General features: G+C 36.5%; 4 protein-coding genes and 1 long non-coding RNA gene across 5 annotated transcripts; 4 read left to right on the forward strand and 1 right to left on the reverse strand.

Moving 5' to 3' along the window:
- Positions 1–59: 59 nt before the first annotated feature.
- On the reverse strand, positions 60–2,361 carry LOC112569177. Its single transcript, XM_025246900.1, has 2 exons — positions 1,531–2,361; positions 60–1,414 (listed from the first exon to the last, which is right to left on the reverse strand). The coding sequence occupies exon 2, from the start codon at positions 1,402–1,404 to the stop codon at positions 262–264; it is 1,143 nt and encodes a 380-aa protein (XP_025102685.1). The 5' UTR covers positions 1,405–1,414; positions 1,531–2,361; the 3' UTR covers positions 60–261.
- Positions 2,362–3,543: 1,182 nt separating this feature from the next.
- LOC112567623 lies at positions 3,544–5,708 on the forward strand. The gene is made up of 3 exons (XM_025244316.1): positions 3,544–4,470; positions 5,168–5,295; positions 5,538–5,708. The coding sequence occupies exons 1-3, from the start codon at positions 4,215–4,217 to the stop codon at positions 5,706–5,708; spliced, it is 555 nt and encodes a 184-aa protein (XP_025100101.1). The 5' UTR covers positions 3,544–4,214.
- A 1,591-nt stretch (positions 5,709–7,299) lies between these two features.
- On the forward strand, positions 7,300–9,447 carry LOC112569531. The gene is made up of 3 exons (XM_025247340.1): positions 7,300–7,414; positions 7,795–8,139; positions 8,327–9,447. The coding sequence occupies exons 1-3, from the start codon at positions 7,333–7,335 to the stop codon at positions 8,356–8,358; spliced, it is 459 nt and encodes a 152-aa protein (XP_025103125.1). The 5' UTR covers positions 7,300–7,332; the 3' UTR covers positions 8,359–9,447.
- A 30-nt stretch (positions 9,448–9,477) lies between these two features.
- LOC112569532 lies at positions 9,478–11,800 on the forward strand. Its single transcript, XR_003100450.1, has 4 exons — positions 9,478–9,841; positions 10,155–10,237; positions 10,881–11,219; positions 11,410–11,800. It is a non-coding gene; the product is annotated as an uncharacterized LOC112569532 (long non-coding RNA).
- Positions 11,801–15,503: 3,703 nt separating this feature from the next.
- On the forward strand, positions 15,504–20,128 carry LOC112569530. Its single transcript, XM_025247339.1, has 4 exons — positions 15,504–15,600; positions 15,928–16,026; positions 19,285–19,631; positions 19,814–20,128. Exons 2-4 carry the CDS (start codon positions 15,948–15,950, stop codon positions 19,874–19,876), a joined length of 489 nt encoding a protein of 162 aa, XP_025103124.1. The 5' UTR covers positions 15,504–15,600; positions 15,928–15,947; the 3' UTR covers positions 19,877–20,128.
- Positions 20,129–20,617: the final 489 nt, after the last annotated feature.

Genomic DNA, 20,617 nt, shown 5'->3' on the forward strand with positions numbered 1-20,617 from the left:
GGCACTATGTGTGCATAAGGGCAGGCATTCCGTCAATCTGTCCCGTGTGTCACAGTCCAGTCATAATAACATTTCGTAGGCGCAGCCGTGGCAAAGCGAAAAGAAAATGCACAAAAATAGCAATATAAACAAACTAATCAATGGTACAAAATATTAATGGTTATCTGCAGTGTCAATCATCGCCGTGAACTAAAATATGTCCATGGTATTCATGTGTCCCGGAGTAGCGTCACACGAAAGAGTTTTCTCACACATCTGAGTTTATGCCTGTCTCGCAGCAAGCCGCTGCAATTTGCTGTGCTCTGTAGGCACTGTCACTTCTGGAATCACAGTTACTGTCATATCTGGCACCACAGGCACTGTCACTTCTGGAACCACAGGCATTGTCACATCTGACATCACACACACTGTCACTTCTGGAACCACAGAAACTGTCACTTTTGGTATCACTGTAGTTCTGGCTTGACGGGGTGGGACAGTAGTATACCAAAACGTTGTTTCTTCGTCACTGTCGTAGTCTTGACAATTCTGTGTCTCCGGCAGTTGACTCTCCTCTAACTCCAGAGACGGCTTCGCTGTTTTGATGTCGTTACTGCGGGCACGTGCAGGGCCGTCAACAAGGGGCCTGACTGTGTACACAGCACTGTCATTCACTGGCCGGCTGGTGATATTACAGGTACTCCGGCCGCTCCGCTCATGGAATCTGTCCTGTTGCAGTTCTGCTTGGCTCCGCCGTCGTTGTGGTTGCCGCTGTTGTAGTTGCACCGGCTTGTTTTGAAACTTTTCTCTTGAAATCGGCCGGCGATCACTGCCTCGGCATTTCACTCCTCTGATACCACAGACGAACGTGGCTTCCACGCCCTTGGATGACGGCCTGGGTTCAAATTCCACCACTTCACCTTTGCCTAGGCTGCGGAAGCCTGCCTTGTGAATAACTGAATGGTGGACAAAGACGTCTTGACCGCCATTATCAGGTGTGATGAACCCCCATCCCTTTGCCACGTTGAACCACCTGCAGAAACCTCGCCTTCTGCCCCCTCCACCATCGCTGTCATGGGGAGCTGCTGGTCGCTGGCCGCCCCGTTGTCTTGTCTGCTGTCGTCGCAAATATTTATGTTTGTGATGACGATCAGCCTCGGAGGGGAAATCACTTTGCTGTGTCGTGTGAAGTCGGGTGGCCGCCTCCATCTCCAACTGTGTTACTCGTGCAGTCAGACGATGTATCTCATCCTCCCTGTCATTACACATCTCCTCTCTCTCTACCCGTCGTGCCGTCTTAAGGAGATCGGCAAAAGAAGACCCATGGTCGGCCAGCTGTCTGGATGTTTCACGTCGGACCTGGCTGTTGTTAAGTCCTTTCACAAAGCGTGTCGCCAGGTGTGTACTGGATATGGCGTCGCTCATCAGGCGATTTGCTTTCGCCTGTAAATTTCGCAGTGTCGCAGCATATTCGATGACCGCCTCCTCACTCTGCTGTCGGCGGTTATAAAAACTGGCGATAATGTCTATAACATCTCTCCGCTCGCCGTATGCCTCTCTCAAAATATCCAAAATCTTTTCTGGCGTGTTTATCATGTCATGAGGGAACATCAGAACTCGCCGTCTAGCACGTCCCTCCAGCGCGTTCAGAATATAAACACACGCGGCACTCTCAGGCATGGGGCTTAGGGCGAGAGCTACCTCGACCTCTCTTTCAAAGTCGTCGACACTTGGCCCTCCGGCAAACTTCTGAAGACGGACTAAATGACACGTTCGTACAGCCTCTGCTGTATTGTCACCCTCTGCAGCCATTGTGTACACCTGCTGACACATCCTGCTCGCAGCGCCAAAGATGTAACCGAGTGGTAAGGTGAGGTTGTATGGTTGCAACAACAGTCGAACACTCAACCAAAAGGCAGGAACTTGTCAGCGGGTGTGCGAACCTTTATTACACGTGCTTGTACAATGGCCACGGCTGCTCGTATCGTCCAGAAGTCAGCGCTGTCTCTGTCTCCGTTCAGCGCAATACGTTCTTGTAGAACGGGCCTCCCTACAGACTTGCTGCCTACAGTTGATACGACGCTCAGAGACGGTAGTCTCTGCTGGTATTTTGGGAAAAAGCCCCGACTAAACATCTACCTCTAACTATATACTAATCAACCACGTGACTACTCGTCACCTAATCTACCTGTGCCTAACGCTATCGCTCTAATACTAACGCTACTACTGCCTACCGCGCTATTCCCGTACCTACTACATCTGCCACCCCCGGCTTTAGTTCTCGCTCCCCTCCTAAGTCACGGCGCCCTGTCAAGTCGTAAAATCGGACAGAAAGGTTTCCCCCACTGTCCGCTGTTACTGATCCCCGCCTACCTATAATTACCTGGCCCGTCCGGCCCTCTACATCGTTATATTTGACGACTTTTCTGATGATTGATATAAAGGAAGGATAACTGTCATATAACAGGCTAGGTAAAATGTGACCTTTACGATTTTTAAGAGATATGGGTAGATAATCTTTACTTTTTAGGAGAGATAGAAAAAAGATATACATAGAGAGATAGAAAGATAAAAGTAAAAATTAACAATTTCTTTTACAACATGACTTAATAAGTGCTACCAAATGCTTAAACCAAAAATAACCTTGCGGGAGTATTATATTTTCTGTTGTTTTATGCAAATAATTGTTGGACATGAAGTAACTGTAAAAAATAATTTTTAACCCTTTTTTCTGAAGTCGTCTAACTACAGTAGAATAACAAACTTTGATGTGGTAAAAGGAACAAAAATAACCTATCTCACGTTGCGTGGTTGAGAATAGGTAAATTGAGAAACTGCACAGTGGACACTGCATGCAGTTAAAGAATGAACTAAAATAGGAGACGTCCTCTTTTACTGGTGCTTAGTTTCTTGCAGACAAGATAAAACTAGGTAGATAAGGATGACGACGACGACGACTATGATGATGATGATGATGATGATGATGATGATGATGATGATGATGATGATGTCTTATTAAATGTCTTACCAAATTTACTTTCTCTTTATGCCTGACTTTTGTTTACCAGAACTAATATTTTGTAACTTAATTCAGATAAACTTGAGATGAAAAAAGCATCACAGATACATTTCATCACTTACGTCTGATAAAACAAAAGCTTAATTGTCAGTGTTGTACACGCAGCTCTGAACCATTAGACACCATCAAACACAAGGGGTAAGATGAGAGGACATTTGCAATTTGTAATTATTGGTTTCAATTATACTGCTAGAAAGTTTATACCTCATGTTATAGTTGTCATATTCTACGTTATATATAGCTGAGTTATTTGTAACCAATGCATATTTTCCTCTTTGGCTCGCGTGCGTATGTGTGTGTGTCTGGCTGTGTGTGTGTGTGTGCGCGTGTGTGTGCAATCAAAAATAGTTTGTTCAGTTAATTGGATTATCACATAAATGTTTGCTTTTTCCTTGCACCGGCGTCTGCGTAGATTTTGTACAAATTCATAATTGCTACACTTTTCTTCAATACAACAATTTTAACGGTTTTTTTTAAAAGTGTGATTAAATATTATATACACGGCACATTGCTCTTTACAAGTTTTTCCACATACCTTGTCGTCTGGAAGACTAATAAAATGTTTCCAAAAGCCAAAATCTACTCCATGGTGTGGGTCATCATTAGTCTTGTGGCCCTTGTAGGACTCGAGCAGTCGTCAGGTATGTATCACCACAAGGTATACACAAAGTATACACTCATTTTACATTTTCAAAGTAATATATCAATGTCTCTTTATATTATGTAGCAGCAGGGTAGAATGTAATAACACTTCTTTAAAGTATACATTAGTACCATCGAAAGAATATCTGCCTGATTAACTCCCTTACAGCCAACCCCAAGTCAACTATTCCGCCGACTAGCGCAACACTTTATTTTTTCATAATATTCTGTTAGTTTCGAAGTACGTTCAACTAAATTTAAAGAATTCAAAAGACTAATCCAACACAGCAGAAATAGATTTATAATATATTATTGATATATTTTTGTAGAAACGCAACTGGATAAGGGAAGGTTTAAAATTAATAATCAACAACCCTGCAATGACAGTTTACAAAGTTATTTCACTCTTATTCTCGCATCCACAGCTGTAGAGATCCTAGACTGCAATCCTGGGTCGCCCCTGGTGGTGGAAGAAGCCTTCACCAATGTTCAGATCATCTGCATCAGCATCCAGATGGGCTTCGAGGTCCTGTGGCACTTCAACGTGACGCAAGAGAACCAGTCGACACGACTGAGGGCAGTTCATTGTCTCAGGAATGTCCTGTGCATCGGACAACTACCTTTCACTAGTATATACAGACTGCCACATACAACTGCACTGAACGTGACGGAATACATCAAATATTTTAATTTGACTGCAGTCACCTGCACTGAGCGCCATCCGTACACTGGGAAGGAGAACAGCTACAGCTGCAGTGTACAAATTATAAGTATGCTCTCAAAAGTCTCTTCTTTCTTTGGTTATGAAGATTACCAGTTACACATTTTTTTTTTCAAAAATACTCACGTGCCCCGCCACCACAAAATGACTTTTAAGTCGCACAGGACAGTTAGGTAGTAGAAACCCAGAACTGTGATTAGAGTGCTTTTGGACTTTTGTGACCCATTCAGTTTAAGAAAAAGGATAACAGCTTTAATATCAAAAGAAAGCGAAAACCTGTACCTTTTAAAAAATATCCAATTTGCAACATCTCAAATTTCCGACTTCAGACTTTATTCCCTTGTGACGGGTCATGAAAAATCATGTTAGAACTTTCTTCTGGGGAATAAAAGATCAAGTAATTATTTAAAACCAATATTTTTTGCTGGTGTAAAGGAAACGCTTTTGGTACTAATAATTTACGATGAAATGTTTTTAAATAAGAGTATTGTCTAAACAATTTCTATTTCAATAATCATTTACACATTTCCATTACAAATTTTATTTTTCTTGATTAATACTAGCATTTTCAGGTCGATTTGAAACAAAAACAGATAAGAGTTCTAAAATTATCTTAGAGATATATTTATTCTTATTAATAAATATGTGTAATTAATATATGAAAAAATTAACAGTTTTATATACCTTGTTCTTGGATTTCACTAATATGTAAACGTCTTACACAAATTATTATTGTATTTTCTTAGGAGCTCCAGAAATATCTTGCACAGTTCACTTTTCAACTGATACTGTACCAGGAGAAGGACACTGTGATGTACATAATATCTACTTCATAGAGAGACCATACACATGCATCTGGTATCAATTAAATATGGTATTACATTCCTTTAAAATGTTACATATTTTGGTTGTCTTATAATGTTTACATTATTTTTTTAATGTCATCACTGAATCTTTTCTTATTATTTTCAATCATTGTTTTAATGAAATCACGTAAATCAAAACTGGAAACTCGGTAACAGTGAAAGATTAGTTTTTTTCGAACAGTTTCCACTTTTGTTTGCTGTGAAAGATGTCTTTGAGAAGCTGATCAAGTACCTTTGCTTAATGTTCCAGAAAAGTGGAGAAAAGACAAAAATTGCCCATATTCATGTAACTAATTATGTAGATCATGGATACCACGTCAGCGGGACGTGCACCGCCATAATCTCTCAGCCCACCAGTGGACAGTTTACTTATGAGATACTTCTCTTGCCGGAGGGTCTACGTGTTAAGGCCGCTACGTAAGTGTCGTTGTCGTCGTCGTCGTCGTCGTCATCATCATCATCATCATCATCATCATCATCATCATCATCATCATCATCATCACCGCCACCACCACTACCACCACAGTTACAATATTTCATCGAGGCAATAATTATGAACTATTGAAAATACCTTGAAGCTAATACTGTTTACTCTTTTCGTTAAAACTACAGGTCGGACGCATTGACACAGAAATAACAAACAGACTTTGACAGCAAGGGTTCAAAGTCTCAGGTGACCTGCTGGTCGATGAAGACTTCACAAGACTGCGTTGGAAGAAAGAAAGACTTTCAAGGGATTGAGCATTTGACCTGCGGAATCTTTCTGTTCTTTCTGCGATCTACTCGTTTAAATTAATTAACTCGGTCGATTAACTGCCATTTTAGGATTAGAATAAATGTTATTAGCTATAAGCTTTTTATTTGCATTGTTGTAGTTAAAATGAAAGAAAAGTACGCACAAGCAACTTTTTCATTAAATAGTATCTTAAGCTGTTGAAGACTTTTTCCGGAATTTTTATTTTGCTTTACCATGTATTAATTAAAAAAAATTAATAAATTAACTTTGCAAAACCTTTCTATATTTGTTTTTAATTTTTTTTAAAAAGGATAGAATTGAATAGAATATATTTGTAAAAAATTGAAAATATTGAACATGTTAAATTAGTCGTATTAACTTTCAGACAAGTAATTTAAAAAGCGATTCCCAACCCTGTGATCATTATACTTTACAAACGTTCAATCGATTTCGCAGTCATTTTTTTTTTAACAGCAATACTTGTTTTATATCAATGTAAAACTTAGCATGGGCAGTATAATTATTTTCTATAGATCATCATAAGACACAATTGTCGTACTCACAGATGCAATAGTCGTTGTACCAACAACTGTCACGGATGATGATGACTATGAGGATGACGACGACGACAGCGTTGTTCCTATGAAGCAGATGATTCTGATTTATCCATAAAACTGAATTCTGCCCTAAACTACTATCAATGGATCTTCAGACCCCTTTCTCGTGGTAATCGTGTTTGCTCATTTCGTTTCCTGCTAGCAAATATTTTGTCGTTCTCTCACTTAAAGAAAAGACGCCACAGATAGGTGTTGCCATGTCTGCTGATAGAGAAGACAGCTTTCTCAGTCGTTCACAAGACTTCACAGATTAGTACCGTCACTTACAGAACGAAAGCTTTTGTTTACAAGCTCCTCTGACCCATTAGACAGAATCAAACCCACGGGTAAGATGAGAGAAAATTTCTTATCAGTAAAAGTATTTGTTGCTAATGGCTTGCTACAAAGTTGATACCTCATGGATATGTTGCCATGTTTCGAGACATTTGTAACAGTCAGATTCGTTTCATTAGCGCAGATGGTGTGTACTGTCGAGAATAATTTGCTAAGTTAACTGCATGGCAGCTGAATTTCTACATAAATTTTATTATGTGCTTGTTCCAATCACTGCGTTGAAAAAAATGATTGCTAAGTTTTTTTAAAATAACAATTTTAAAGATTTTATTAAAGCTGTGGTTAGACATTGTGTCAACGGCACTTTGTTCTTTCTAAGCAGTGTTTCCACAGACTTTTTCATATGGAGGACTAATGAAATGTTTCCAAAAGTTAGAATCCACACCATGGTGTGTGTTATGGTTATTATTATGGCCTTTGTGGTACTGGAGCAAACATCAGGTATGCATCATTACAAAGTTGTATGCTGTACACAAGCTAAGCATTATTACATTTACATTCCAAAGCAACATATAAATGTATCTATAGAATACTGATGAGCAGGGCGAAATATATTAATATTTTTTTAAAGTATAAATTGGTGTCATAGAAAGCATTTCTCCCATAATTGATGTACTTCCTGACATGCAAGCAGCCGACACCCGCTAGATCATCACTAAACTATTTCACCATCTAATGAAATACTTTATTAATGTTTCTTAAAATACTGCTAGTCGCAGTAATAATAAATATGTCGCATAAATTTTTTTCTAAGAATAAACATTTAAAACCAATGACAAGCATCTTTGCGATTGATATTTACTGTTATTTCGAGTTTCCAGGAGTAGAGATCCTAGACTGCGGTCCAGGTACCCCCCTAGTAGTGGAAGAAACAACAAAACATTTTGATATCAACTGCATAAACATCCATCAAGGTTTCGAGGTCTTCTGGTACTTGAACTGGACGCAAGATAACGGTCCCATGCACATGAAGGTAGTACATTGTTTCAGAAAGACTTTGTGCTTAAAATATCTGCCGTACGTTGGAGTACAGAGAACGCCATACACAGTTGCACTGGACATTGCGGGCTTCATCAAGTTTTTTCACCTCACTCGAGTCACGTGCACAGAACGCAGCCGGTACGGCACTCAGGAAAATAGCTACACCTGTGATATAATCATAAAAAGTAAGGTTTCTTCTAAGCTTTCTTTTTTCTGAATTTAACGTTTACGAGTTACATAATATTTCTGTTACAAAACGTTTAAAACATGTGTGTCACAAATGTTTGCGTGAAATAAAAGATCAAATAGATATTTAGAACCAATATATTAAACAGGAGTATGATGTGTTTCAACTTTTCTTGACTAATACAGGTGTTAATGGACACAGAAATCACAAAGAGTGACTTTGATTTGGGGGTTAAGACCTCAGTTGACTTACTGGTAGATGAACGATGGTCCGACGACTTCGCCAAAAAATGAAGATCAATCAGTCATGTTATGTGATTTGGATGCTCTGTTTTTATCCTACCTGTGTGAAGTTTATTAATAATTAAGTTAATTAATGCTCATTTTAGGACTATATCTTACTAATTTTCAATATCAGTTGAGAAAAACATAACGACTTAGGTAAGAAGGAAAAATCATTTCATCCAACAGTTTATCAATTTGCTGAAGAGCATTTCCATGGTATTTTTGTTCTAATATGCCTTAAAAAAAGTAAATGAAAGGTTAATAAATTAACTTTGATAAAAGCCTTGAAAATGTGTTCCTTTACTTTTAGGAAATATAAAATAAAAACACACTGTAAAGTAATTGTCAATATTAAAAATACCAAAATCAGTCTCTCCCAACTTGAACTCTCTTTTGGTAGTTACAGCATAAAAAAATACTTGTTTAAATGTAAAAATCAAATGTACAATACATATTTTTACTTGCGATTAATATGATAGCTTGATAAAATTTATATAATAATATATAGATAACGAATTTATTTAGCACTAATTACCTATTGATATAGATACCGCAGACTATTAACATTTCAATAGTAATACCACTGAATGAGATAAAGCAAACATGATTACAGAAGTAATAATAATATATGACATTTTAATTGTTCGAAATTATTTTCTTAAGCATAACAACTATGTAATGAGCTAGGTAAACCGTAATCTATCTGATTTAACAGAGAAAAAGGTGTTAGCTTTTTTGTTTGACTGCTTGCGTGCATTTGTCTGTGATTGATAACCGACTGAATGACTAATTCACTTACTCACCTTTTCATCCACACCACTTATCTCCCAATCCAGCGATCAAGCTATATTAAATTTTTAATACAGACGATTTGATAGAAATAAACTTTCGACGTGTTTATCAACATTATCCTTATAAACAAAGGGCAGCAATCTCACTCCACACGATACAGGTTTGGTTGCCGCCCAGACCGACATGAAATGTTTGCGTTTTTCTTCAACGACCGGTAGATATAGGCGATAAAAAAACTAACCAGTGAATTTCAGTCTCGAAAACCTTTCCATTATACAAACGAGCCGCATGCACAGCTGTGCAATGCACTGTTGTAACTACAGTAAAAGTCCGATGTTGTAATTCTGTGTAAATAAATGAATGCACAAGGGAGAAAACACTTGAACCTTAAGGAATTGTTTAACTTTGCATTACTTCCCTTTAATATTAATTTTGTCGTCTTAAACATGACAAAAGACGCGACAGATACTTGTTGCGATTTCCGCCTGATAGGCAAGACGGGTTTTTCACTCGTTAACAAGAATATTTACAGATTTATACCATCACTTGCGTCTGTGTACGAAAAGTATTATTTTCATCTGTTTGCGAGCGCCTCTTCACTAGAAGACAGCTTTAAGCACACGGGTAAGATGAGAGGAGATTACATCAGTAAACCGTATTTCTCATGGTCTTATTGCCATTTCTCAAGATATTTGTAACTGAGTCAGATTCGCTTGATTAGCGAGGATAGTGGGTACTGTCAAGAAGTATTTGCTCAGTTAATTGCATGGCAGATTTAATTTTTTACATTAATTTTTTTGTTGTGCTTGTTACAATCACTGCCTTGAAATCAACAATCATTTTGTTCGCTTTTGTTAGTATAGCTTTTGTTGAAGCTGTGTTTAAACATTGTGTACATGGCACATTGTGTTTTACAAGTAGTTTTTCTTTTATTGAGGACAATGTTTCCAAAAGTCAGACTCTACACCATGGGGTGTGTTATGGTTAGTATTCTGGCCCTAATACTGGAGCAAACATCAGGTATGCATCATTACAAAGTTTTTAGCTTTACACAAATAAGACATGCCCAATATGTTACATTTATTTACTTAAGGGGATATGGATGTATCTCTAGACCACTTAGCAGCAGTGTGAAATGTATTAATATCTTTACAGATTATATGTTGGTGTCAATAAAAGTAGTTCTCGTGTGCTTGATTTACTTCTTTACATGCAAGAAGCCACCCCGCTTGAAGTCACTAAACTAGTCGATTAACCATGTAATGTAATACTTTATTAACTTACTTAAAAAATGCAAACCGAAGTAAAGAAAACTATAACACAAAATTTAAATAATTATACAAGTTACAAAAAATTTTTTAGTCACAACTTCAAACAAAACCAACTAACTTAAATCCACTAATTTGATATTTTGTAAGCAGTGCATTTAAGATTAAAAACATTCAGCATCTAAATGAGAATGATTTCTGACTTTTTTCTGACTTTTATTAAAAGCGCTTAAGTAGTATTAAAAATACAGCACGAAAAATATTTTACAAGCAATATTTGATTTAGTTATTTATTACACACTAAAAAAATGATTTTTACAATTTAAAAAAATTAAAACCAGTGACATTCATTCTTATGATTACAATAATAGTTGACTCTTATTTCGAGTTTACAGGAGTGGAGATCGTAAACTGCGGTCCTGATAAGCCCCTAATAGTGGACAAAAGATCAACACATTTTGAGGTCGACTGTGTGAACGTCAACGAAGGGTTCGAGGTCTTCTGGCACTTCAAGTATACTTAGGGACGAGACCTGGACATGAAGGCAGCACATTGTGTAAAGAAAACCATTGCAGAAACTATACCCACTATGTTGACGTTCATCCAAACTCATATAAAATTGTTGTGAAATTGCCGGATTCCTCATGCGTTATCGTCTCAATGGAATCACTTGCTCAGAACGCAACCCGCAGGGCATTGGGAAGGTAGCTACACCTGTGGTGTACTTTACCAATGTAAGGTTTTTTAAAGTTCTTGCTTTCATCTCAATTTAAATGTTTACTATTTAATTTTTCTTCCTCTTACAAAACAGTTAAAAAGAGGTGTGTTACAAATATTTGTGCGGAATAAAAGATCAAATAGCTATTCCTAAGCAATATATTGAGCAGGAGTATGATGTGTTTATACTTTTCTTGAATATTGCAGCTCCAAAAATATGATGGAGACGTCACCAAGGGTGACTTTGACTCAAAGCGTCACAAAGGCTGACAACTGGTTGATGAACGATGGTCCGATGACCTCGCCGGTCACTATGTCGGCAAAGATTAAAGGCTTTAACAAGAACGATCAGTCATGTCATCGGGCTTTGACTTGCAGATGCTCTCTGCTTTTCTCTTTTTTGCGTAAAGTGTATATATAATCAGTTAATTAACTTTAACGTTAGGACTAACATAAGCCTTACAGCTTATCAATATAAGTTAAGAGAAGTTTTTTTATTCAACAGTCTATTGATTTGTTGAAGAGTATTTACATGACTTCTTTGTTCTATTATGCTTTAATGAGATTAAAGTTTAATAAATTTACTTTGATAAAAGACTTCAAAGTGTGTTCCTTTCATTGTGAGGAAAACAAAATAAAAAAGAAATTAAGACTGTAAAGTAACTGTCAATGTTAAACCTACTAAAATCAATCTGATGCAATTAAAAAGCTGATGGGTTTTATCTCTTTTTGTAGCATGTCAAACAACAATACTTGTTTTCATGTCAAAATTCAAATTTACAATACCTGTGTTCTATTGGGAGTAATATGATAGATCAATAAATAAAATTAAAATAATAATAAAAAAACGAATTTATATAGCACCGATTTTCTATTTATATGCATACCGCAGACTACCGAATAAGAAAAGTAATCTTGATTAAAGAAGTAGTAATTAGATAAGCATTATTTTATTGGTTAGAAATAATTTTCTTAAGAATAACAACTATCTAATGAGTTAGGTAAACTGTAATCTATCTGATTTAACAGAGGAAAATGTGTCAGTATTTTTTGAGTAATACTTGCGTGCACTCGTCTATGATTGATAACGGACTTAATGATTAATTCACTTACTCACACTTTTTCATCCACACCACTTATCTCCCAATCCATCGATAGAAATAAACTTTCGACGTGTTTATCAACATTATCCTTAAGAACAAAGGGCAGCAATCTCACTCCACAAGATACAGGTTTGGATGAAGCCCTAACCGTCCTCAAATGTTTGCGTTTTTCTTCAAAGATCTGTAAATATAGGCGATAAAAAAAAAAAAAAACTGTAAATTTCAGTCTCGAAAACCTTTCCATTATACAAACGAGTCACATGCACATTTGTGCAATGCTTTGTTGTAACCACAGTAAAAGTCCGAGGTTGTAATTCTATGTGATAATAAAGAAAATATAAGGTAAAGAACTCTTGAACCTTAAGCAATTGTTTCCCTATGCATTACTTCCCCTTAACTACCTTTTCCCTTCTGATATTTTGAAAAATATTTACACAAAATCTGTTCTGTTATCTCTGCAGTATTCTGGAGTGTAAGTTGATAACCTTTTGAAAAAGACCTTAATAAGTTCACAACCTCCCTTTTATATATTTTCCTGTAGAGTTAAGTTCTATTTTTGTATAGTTATTATTACAGATTCCAATGAAAAGTTGTCGGGCAGAATGTTTAACTGCCATGACACTCGGAAGTTGAATTCCTTTCCCTAGGTACGTAATTTAAACTAGTTTTTGTATCTCTAAGCCTTGTGCATATATTATGATTGTCCCAACATGATGCTACTGAACCTACTTGTTAAAATATGTAGTTTTTTTCTTACAGTAATCTATAGTTTATGATTGCTGTAGTGACTGTAGTAACGCACACACTTTTTAAAGAAGACGATGTCGGCACTTTTGCTTAAATACGACCCTCGACTAGTTCTACTGATACTGTAGTCTAAAATTTGTGTACACGGTACTTTGCTATTAATGCGCAAATTTCTAAAGGAGAAAATATAAATATCTAAAATTGAAAAGGTACCCTATCAAATGTGTTATCATTAGTATTGTAACCATTGTTGCGCTGGAGCAATCGTCTGGTAAGCATCACCAGAAAGTAATTTAACAAAATTTAGAATACCGTTTCAAGATACTATGTATTAGTTTAGTTTACAATACACAATAGAAGTATATACCAGGGCTTCTGCTTACGCAAAAAATTGCGTACAGTACGCATTAAAAGTTCGGAGGACCCCTTCAATTTTCGTCAATCGGGTCCCAGGGGACCCCTTCAAATTTGGGCGAAGAACATACAAAATTGGGTAAGTGTAGTGTCTGACGTCGTGGACCAACCTATTGTTGTCGTCTGCTGCAAGGCGAGAGTATCTTCCCTTGCACTGAGTTTGTTTTCCCTTACCAAGAAGAGTTCTATTAAAGGCCGATATCTTCCCACCGGGGAGAAATGAGGGGTATCGTCCGTGCGAGGGAAGGTAGGAGTACACGAGGTGCGGACTGCCATCGGCCAGTCGTCTTCAATTACTACCCGGACAAAAGCGGGGTGGACATCACAGGCACTGCCGACTAGCATGGCAATAAATCGTCTCCCTCACCCAGTACTTGCGGTAGGGTCTGAGCGTTGATGCGAAACGACTTCTATCTGAACATTCTGTCGGGTTAGGACTGACTGTATTCTCCACAAACAAACAAAACTAGAATTTATAAAGGAGAGAAGAATGAACAGCGCAAATGACACAAACATAAAAACAACTGAATTGATCGCATAATGGTCGGATTAGATAAGAGAAGAAAAGACACAGTGGGGGCACTATGTTGCAGTCGTGAATTGTTGGCCATTTGTAAAAGTTCAAAGATTGGACTCAAACCGAGGTGTACTTTAGGTCAGTCATCAGGAGGAATGAACTGAAAATATTAAATATTATTATCCCCTCTTATGAGTAAAGAAAGATGTAAGGAAAGACAGTATGTTCAGACAGAAGCCGTTTCACCTCACTTTTCTTAGACCCTACACCAAGTACTAGTCGGCTGAGAAAGGCGTTTTATTGCTAAATATAGTTTGCAACTGAAACTCGTTTAATTTATTTGCACAGTTTCAAACACCTTCGATCCCCCTTCATCTCATGATTTACTTAACATTTAGAATCCACTGAATGTCACTGAGCTGTGGGAGCCACGTCATGCCGAGGTTCGCTTTTCTACCTTGCACCAGTTTTTTTATCCCAACTTTTATACTTTTAGCAACGTGCCACCTCTCGTTGATGTTTCTTACAACTTTAGTTCTCACTAACTTATTAATTGCCAGGGTACGGTCGAGAACTTCCTCTTGAATGATGGCATCTGAGGCATCCATACTTTCATACATCCTCTCCCATCCACCACCAGGTGCAGCTTATTTAACTTATTTCAAAGATGTCGTTGACAGCGTGATTAAATTCATTGCCTTAGAAATGGAAAGAAAATGAGCACCCCAAGTACAATGAGCATAAGCTCATCACAGATGCTTTCACAGACTTCATGGCACAGAAATCTCGCCATTTCTGACTAGACATTACAGTGCCTTGTGTGCCTGAAAGGCAGTTGAACAAAGTAGTTGATTTGTTGATTTTTTTCACATTGTAAAGGGACCCCTTAGAGTTAGCCTGGGACCCCTTCGAAATCTGAGCAGAAGCCCTGTATACATATATATATATATATTGACAACTTGATATTTTTTAAAGTCTATAAATGTAAAACATACACTCGCTAGTCGATATATTCTCCTTTTGTTAAATTTCTGGCAGCGTTTAATTTTCACAACATGATGCAACAAGCACAGGTCAATGACATATCACCAAATATACTTCGATGATAGTGAGAATATGTATGATGATGATGTTGGTGATGTGGAGGACGTGGAGGAGGAGCAGTAGGAGGAGGTGGAAGAGGATGTGGAGGAGGAGGAGGAGGGGAAGAGGAGTAGGAGAAGGGGGAGGACGATAATGATGATGCATAAGGATGATGATGATGACGACGACGACGAAGACTACGACAAAGTGGTCGTTCTATGAAGCAGATGATTTCGTTTTATTGAAATAGCTCATTCTTGCATAAAATACTAGCACTGTATCTTCAGATCATTTTCACACGGTTATCTCGTTTGCTCAATAGGTTTCCTACAAACAAACATTTTGTCGTCTTCTTCATGAAAAAAAGACGCGACAGATACGTGTTGCGATTTCCGCCTGATAAACAAGACGGTTTTTTTAGTCGTTCACAACACTCTTTACAGATTTATGCCATCACTTACTTCTGTGTACGGAAAGTTCATTTCCATGTGTTGACAAGCGCCTCTACACTAGAAGACAACTTTAGGCACACGGGTAAGATGAGATGAGATTACATCAGTAAACCCTATGTGCTAAAAACAGTTTATTTAAAGTTCCGATACTCTTATTGCCATTTCTCAAGATATTTGTAACTGAGTCAGATTCGCTTGATTAGCGAGGATGGTGGGTACTGTCAAGAAGTATTTGCTCAGTTAACTACATGGAGCTTAATTTTTACATTAATTTTTATGTTGTGCTTGTTACAATCACTGGTTTGAAATCAATAATGATTTTATTCGCTTTTGTTAGTATAGCTTTTGTTAAAGCTGTGTTTAAACATTGTGTACATGGGACATTGTTTTTTACAAGTAGTTTTTCCAGTTTTCATCGTATTGAGGACAATGTTTCCAAAAGTCAGACTCTACACCATGGGGTGTGTTATGTTTAGTATTCTGGCCCTTGTACTGGAGCAAACATCAGGTATGCATCATTACAAAGTTTTTAGCTTTACACTAGTTAAGCCTTATAGCCAATAAGTTACATTTACTTATAAAAGTGATGTATGGTGTATCATATCCTGTGATATATAGATGTATCTCTAGACCACTTAGCAGCAGTGTGAATTTTTAATATTTTTAAAGATTATTTGTTTTTGTCTTTAAAAGTATTTCTCATGTGATTGATTTACTTCCTTACATACAAGAAGCCACCAATCTTGAAGTCACTAAACTATTCGACTAACCATCTAATGTAATGCTTGATTAACTTACTTAAAAAATGCAAACCCCAGTAAAAAAAAAAAACTATAACATAAATTGTAAATAATTAAACAAGTTAAAAAAAAATAACTTAGTCACAACTTCAAACAAAAAAAGACTTTTAATCCACTAATTTGATATTCTGTAAGCAGTGCATTTTAGATTAATAACAGGTAACAACTAAATGATAATTATTTCTTACATTTTTCTTACTTTAAATAAAAGCGGTTAGGTAGTATTACAAATATACCACGAAAACAATTTTGCAAGTAACATTTCACTTAGTTATTTATTACACACTAAACTGAAAAATAATGATTTTTTTTCAATAAAAAAGGAAAACCAATGACAGTCATTCTTATGATTACAGTAATACTGTAGTTGACTCTTATTTCGAGTTTACAGGAGTGGAGATCGTAAACTGCGGTCCTAATAAGCCCCTAGTAGTGAAAAAATACGCAAGATATTTTGAGATCGAATGTGTGAACATCCATGAAGGTTTCGAGGTCTTCTGGTACTTGAACACTAAGAAAGGGGACATTGTGGCAGCACATTGTGTACAGAAAAACAATTGCTCATTCCCTACCCGTTTCGTCAGCAATCAATCAAACTCAAATAGAATTTTGCTGGACGTTGCCAGCTTCGTAAAGTATTTTGGTTTCACTGGAATCACTTGCTCCGAACGCAACCCGTCTGGCCTTGGGGAGAGTAGCTACACCTGTGGTGTACACCTCAAACGTAAGGTTTTCAAAGTTTTAGTTTTCATCTTAATTTAAATGTTTACTATTTATTTTTTTTTTCTTTTACAAAACACTTTAAAAAATGTATGTTACAAATGTTTGTGCAGATTAAAAGATCAAATAGATATTTCGAAGCAAAATGTTATGCAGGAGTATGATGTGTTTATACTTTTTTTGAATATTGCAGCTCGAAAAATATGGTGGAGACGTCACCAAGGGTGACTTTGACTCAAAGCGTTACAAAGGCTGACAACTGGTTGATGAACGATGGTCCGAAGACTTCGCCGGTCACTAAGTTGGCAAAGAATAAAGACTTTAACAAGAACGATCAGTCATGTGAACTTTGACTTGCAGATGCTCTCTGCTTTTATCCTTTTGGTGTCAAGTTTATATATAATCGGTTAATTAACTTTGATTTTAGGACTAACATAGCCCTTACAGCTTATCAATATAAGTTAAGAGAAGTTTTCTCATCCAACAGTCAATTGATTTGTTGAAGAGTATTTACATGGCTTCTTTGTTCTATTATGCTTTCATGAGATTAAAGTTTAATAAATTTACTTTGATAAAAGACTTCAAATTGTGTTTTTTTCATTTTGTAAAAAAAGAAAATCAAAACGAAATTAAGCCTGTAAAGTCACTTACAATGTTAAACAAACTAAAATCAATCAGATGCAATAAAAAAAAATGGTGCGTGTCATCTCTTTTTATAGCATTACAAACAAAAATACTTAATTCATGTAAAATTCAAATTTACAATATGTATGTGTCTTATTTGCAAGTAATATGATAGTTTAATAAGTACAAAATAAATAATTATAAAATAAACGAATTTATATAGCACCAATTTCCTATTTGTATAGGTATTGTAGAGTATTAATATTACAATAATAATTCCATCGAATAAGAAAGAGAAAACATGGTTAAAGAAGTAGTAATAATATACGACATATTTTTATTGTTTGCAATTATTTTCTTCAGCTTAACAACTATTTAACAAGCTAGGTAAAGCTTAATCCCTTATAGAGATAAAATAAGATGCGTGTGTCTGCTTTTTTTGTGTGATTGCGTGAGTGCGTGAACTCCTCTGTGAGAGGACTGACTGACTGATTGACCTACTCACCTATCCATCCACATCCCTTTCCTCCCCATTCAACAATCAAGCTTTTATTTATAACTCTTCAATACGGACAGTATGATCGAAATAAACGTTCGATGTGTATATCAACATCATTATTATATACAAAGGGAAGCAATCTCACTCCACAGCATACATGTCTGATTGCCGCCCTTACCATCCTCAAGTGTTTTTGCTTTGTTTTTTCAGATATCGGTAGATATAGGCGACAAAAACAAAAACAAAAACAAACAAAACTAACCTTAACTTTTAGCCTCCAAAGCGCATCCATTAATTAATTGTCCGCTTCGATTCGCACCTGAGCTAGCACTAACTGTGAACTACGTCACGTTAACGTCAGTTCACCTGTTTACACGTTAGGCAGCAGGCAACACCACACGTGCACTGAGTGAGAAAAGTAAAGAATAAAGAATGACTAATTCATCGACGGAGTATAGTAGCGCATGCTGCACGGACGTGAGTGCTCTTGTAGTTGTTAGATAGCTACTCTTCACTAATTTCTGTTTTTTTATTCACTATTCTGAAACACCAAGTTAAGGACACACTCTGCTTGCTTTCAAGAAAATTAAAGACTGTGTGTGTAGAATAAAGACGATGGTGATGCTGCTGCTGCTGCTGCTGCTGCTGCTTCTGATGATGATGATGATGATGATGATGATGATGATGATGATGATGATGATGATGATGATGATGATGATGATGATGATGATGATGATGATGATGATGATGATAAACTGCAAACCGCAGTAAAGAAAACCATCACACAAACTGTAAATAATTAAACAAAATATAAAAAGTAGCTTAGTCACAGCTTCAAACAAAACCAACTAACTTCAAATCCACTAATTTGATATTTTGTAAGCAGTCCATTTTAGATTAAAAACATTCAACAATTAAATGAGAATAATTTCTTACTTTTATTAAAAGCGCTTAAGTAGTATTAAAAATACAGCACGAAAACAAATTTGCAAGTAATATTTGATTTAGTTATTTATTACACACTAAACTAAAAAAAATGATATTTAGAATTTAAAAAAATTAAAACCAGTGACAATCATTCTTATGATTACAATAATAGTTGACTTTTATTTCGAGTTGCCAGGAGTGGAGATCGTAAACTGCGGTCCTGATAAGCCCCTAGTAGTGGACGAAACCTCAACACATTTTGAAGTCGACTGTGTGAACGTCAACGAAGAGTTCGAGGTCTTCTGGCACTTCAACTATACATACGGGGACAGAGCCATGGACATGAAGGCAGCACATTGTGTAAAGAAAAACAAGTGCAAAAACTATACCCGTTATGTTAACGTTCACTCAAACTCATATAAAATTGTTGTGAACATTGCCGAATTCCTCAAGTATTATCTTCTCAATGGAATCACTTGCTCAGAGCGCAACCCGCACGGCATTGAGAGTAGCTACACCTGTGGTATTCGCATCAAACGAAAGGTTTTCAAAGTTCTTGTTTTCTTTCAATTTAAATGTTTACTAATACCATTTTTTTCTTTTACAAAACAGTTGAAAAGATGTGTGTTACAAATGTTTGTGCGGAATAAAAGTTAAAATAGATATTCCAAAGCAATATGTTATGCAGGAGTATGATGTGTTTATACTTTTCTTGAATATTACAGCTCAAAAAATATGGTGGAGTCGTCACCAAGGGAGACTTTGACTCAAAGCGTTACAAAGGCTGACAACTGGTTGATGAACGATGGTCCGAAGACTTCGCCGGTCACTAAGTCGGCAAAGAATAAAGGCTTTAACAAGAACGATCAGTCATGTGATCTGGCTTTGACTTGCAGATGCTCTCTGCTTTTCTCTTTTTTACGTCAAGTTTATATATAATAAGTTAATTATCTTTGATTTTAGGACTACATAAACTTTACAGGTTATCAATATAAGTTAAGAGAAGTTTTTTCCTAATAGACGACATATTTTTTTGTGTGCAATGATTTTCTTCAGTGTAATAACTATTAAACAAGCTAGGTAAAGCGAAATGCCTTATAGAGACAAAATAAGATCCGTTGTCTATATTTTTTTGTGTGACTGCGTGAACTCGTGTGTGTTTGTGAGAGGACTGACTGACTGATATACTTACTCACCTATCCATCCACAGCCCCTTCCTCCCCATTCAACAATCACAGTTTTATTTGTCTTTGTATTTTATTTATCTTTATACCTCTTCAATACGGACCGCATGATCGAAATAAACGTCCGAGGTGTATATCAACATTATTATATACAAAGGGAAGCAATCTCACTCCACAGCATACAGGTACGATTGCCGCCCTTACCATCCTCAAGTGTTTTTGCTTTGTTTTTTCAAATATCGGTAGATATAGGCGACAAAAAAAAAAAATAAAAAAATAAAAATAAAAATAATAATCGAAAATGAAAAAAACTAACCTGTAAATTTTAGCATCAAACGGCATCCA

The sequence above is a fragment of the Pomacea canaliculata genome, linkage group LG7 (genome assembly GCF_003073045.1).
Source record: "Pomacea canaliculata isolate SZHN2017 linkage group LG7, ASM307304v1, whole genome shotgun sequence".
In the NCBI taxonomy this organism is placed as follows: Eukaryota; Metazoa; Mollusca; class Gastropoda; order Architaenioglossa; family Ampullariidae; genus Pomacea; species Pomacea canaliculata.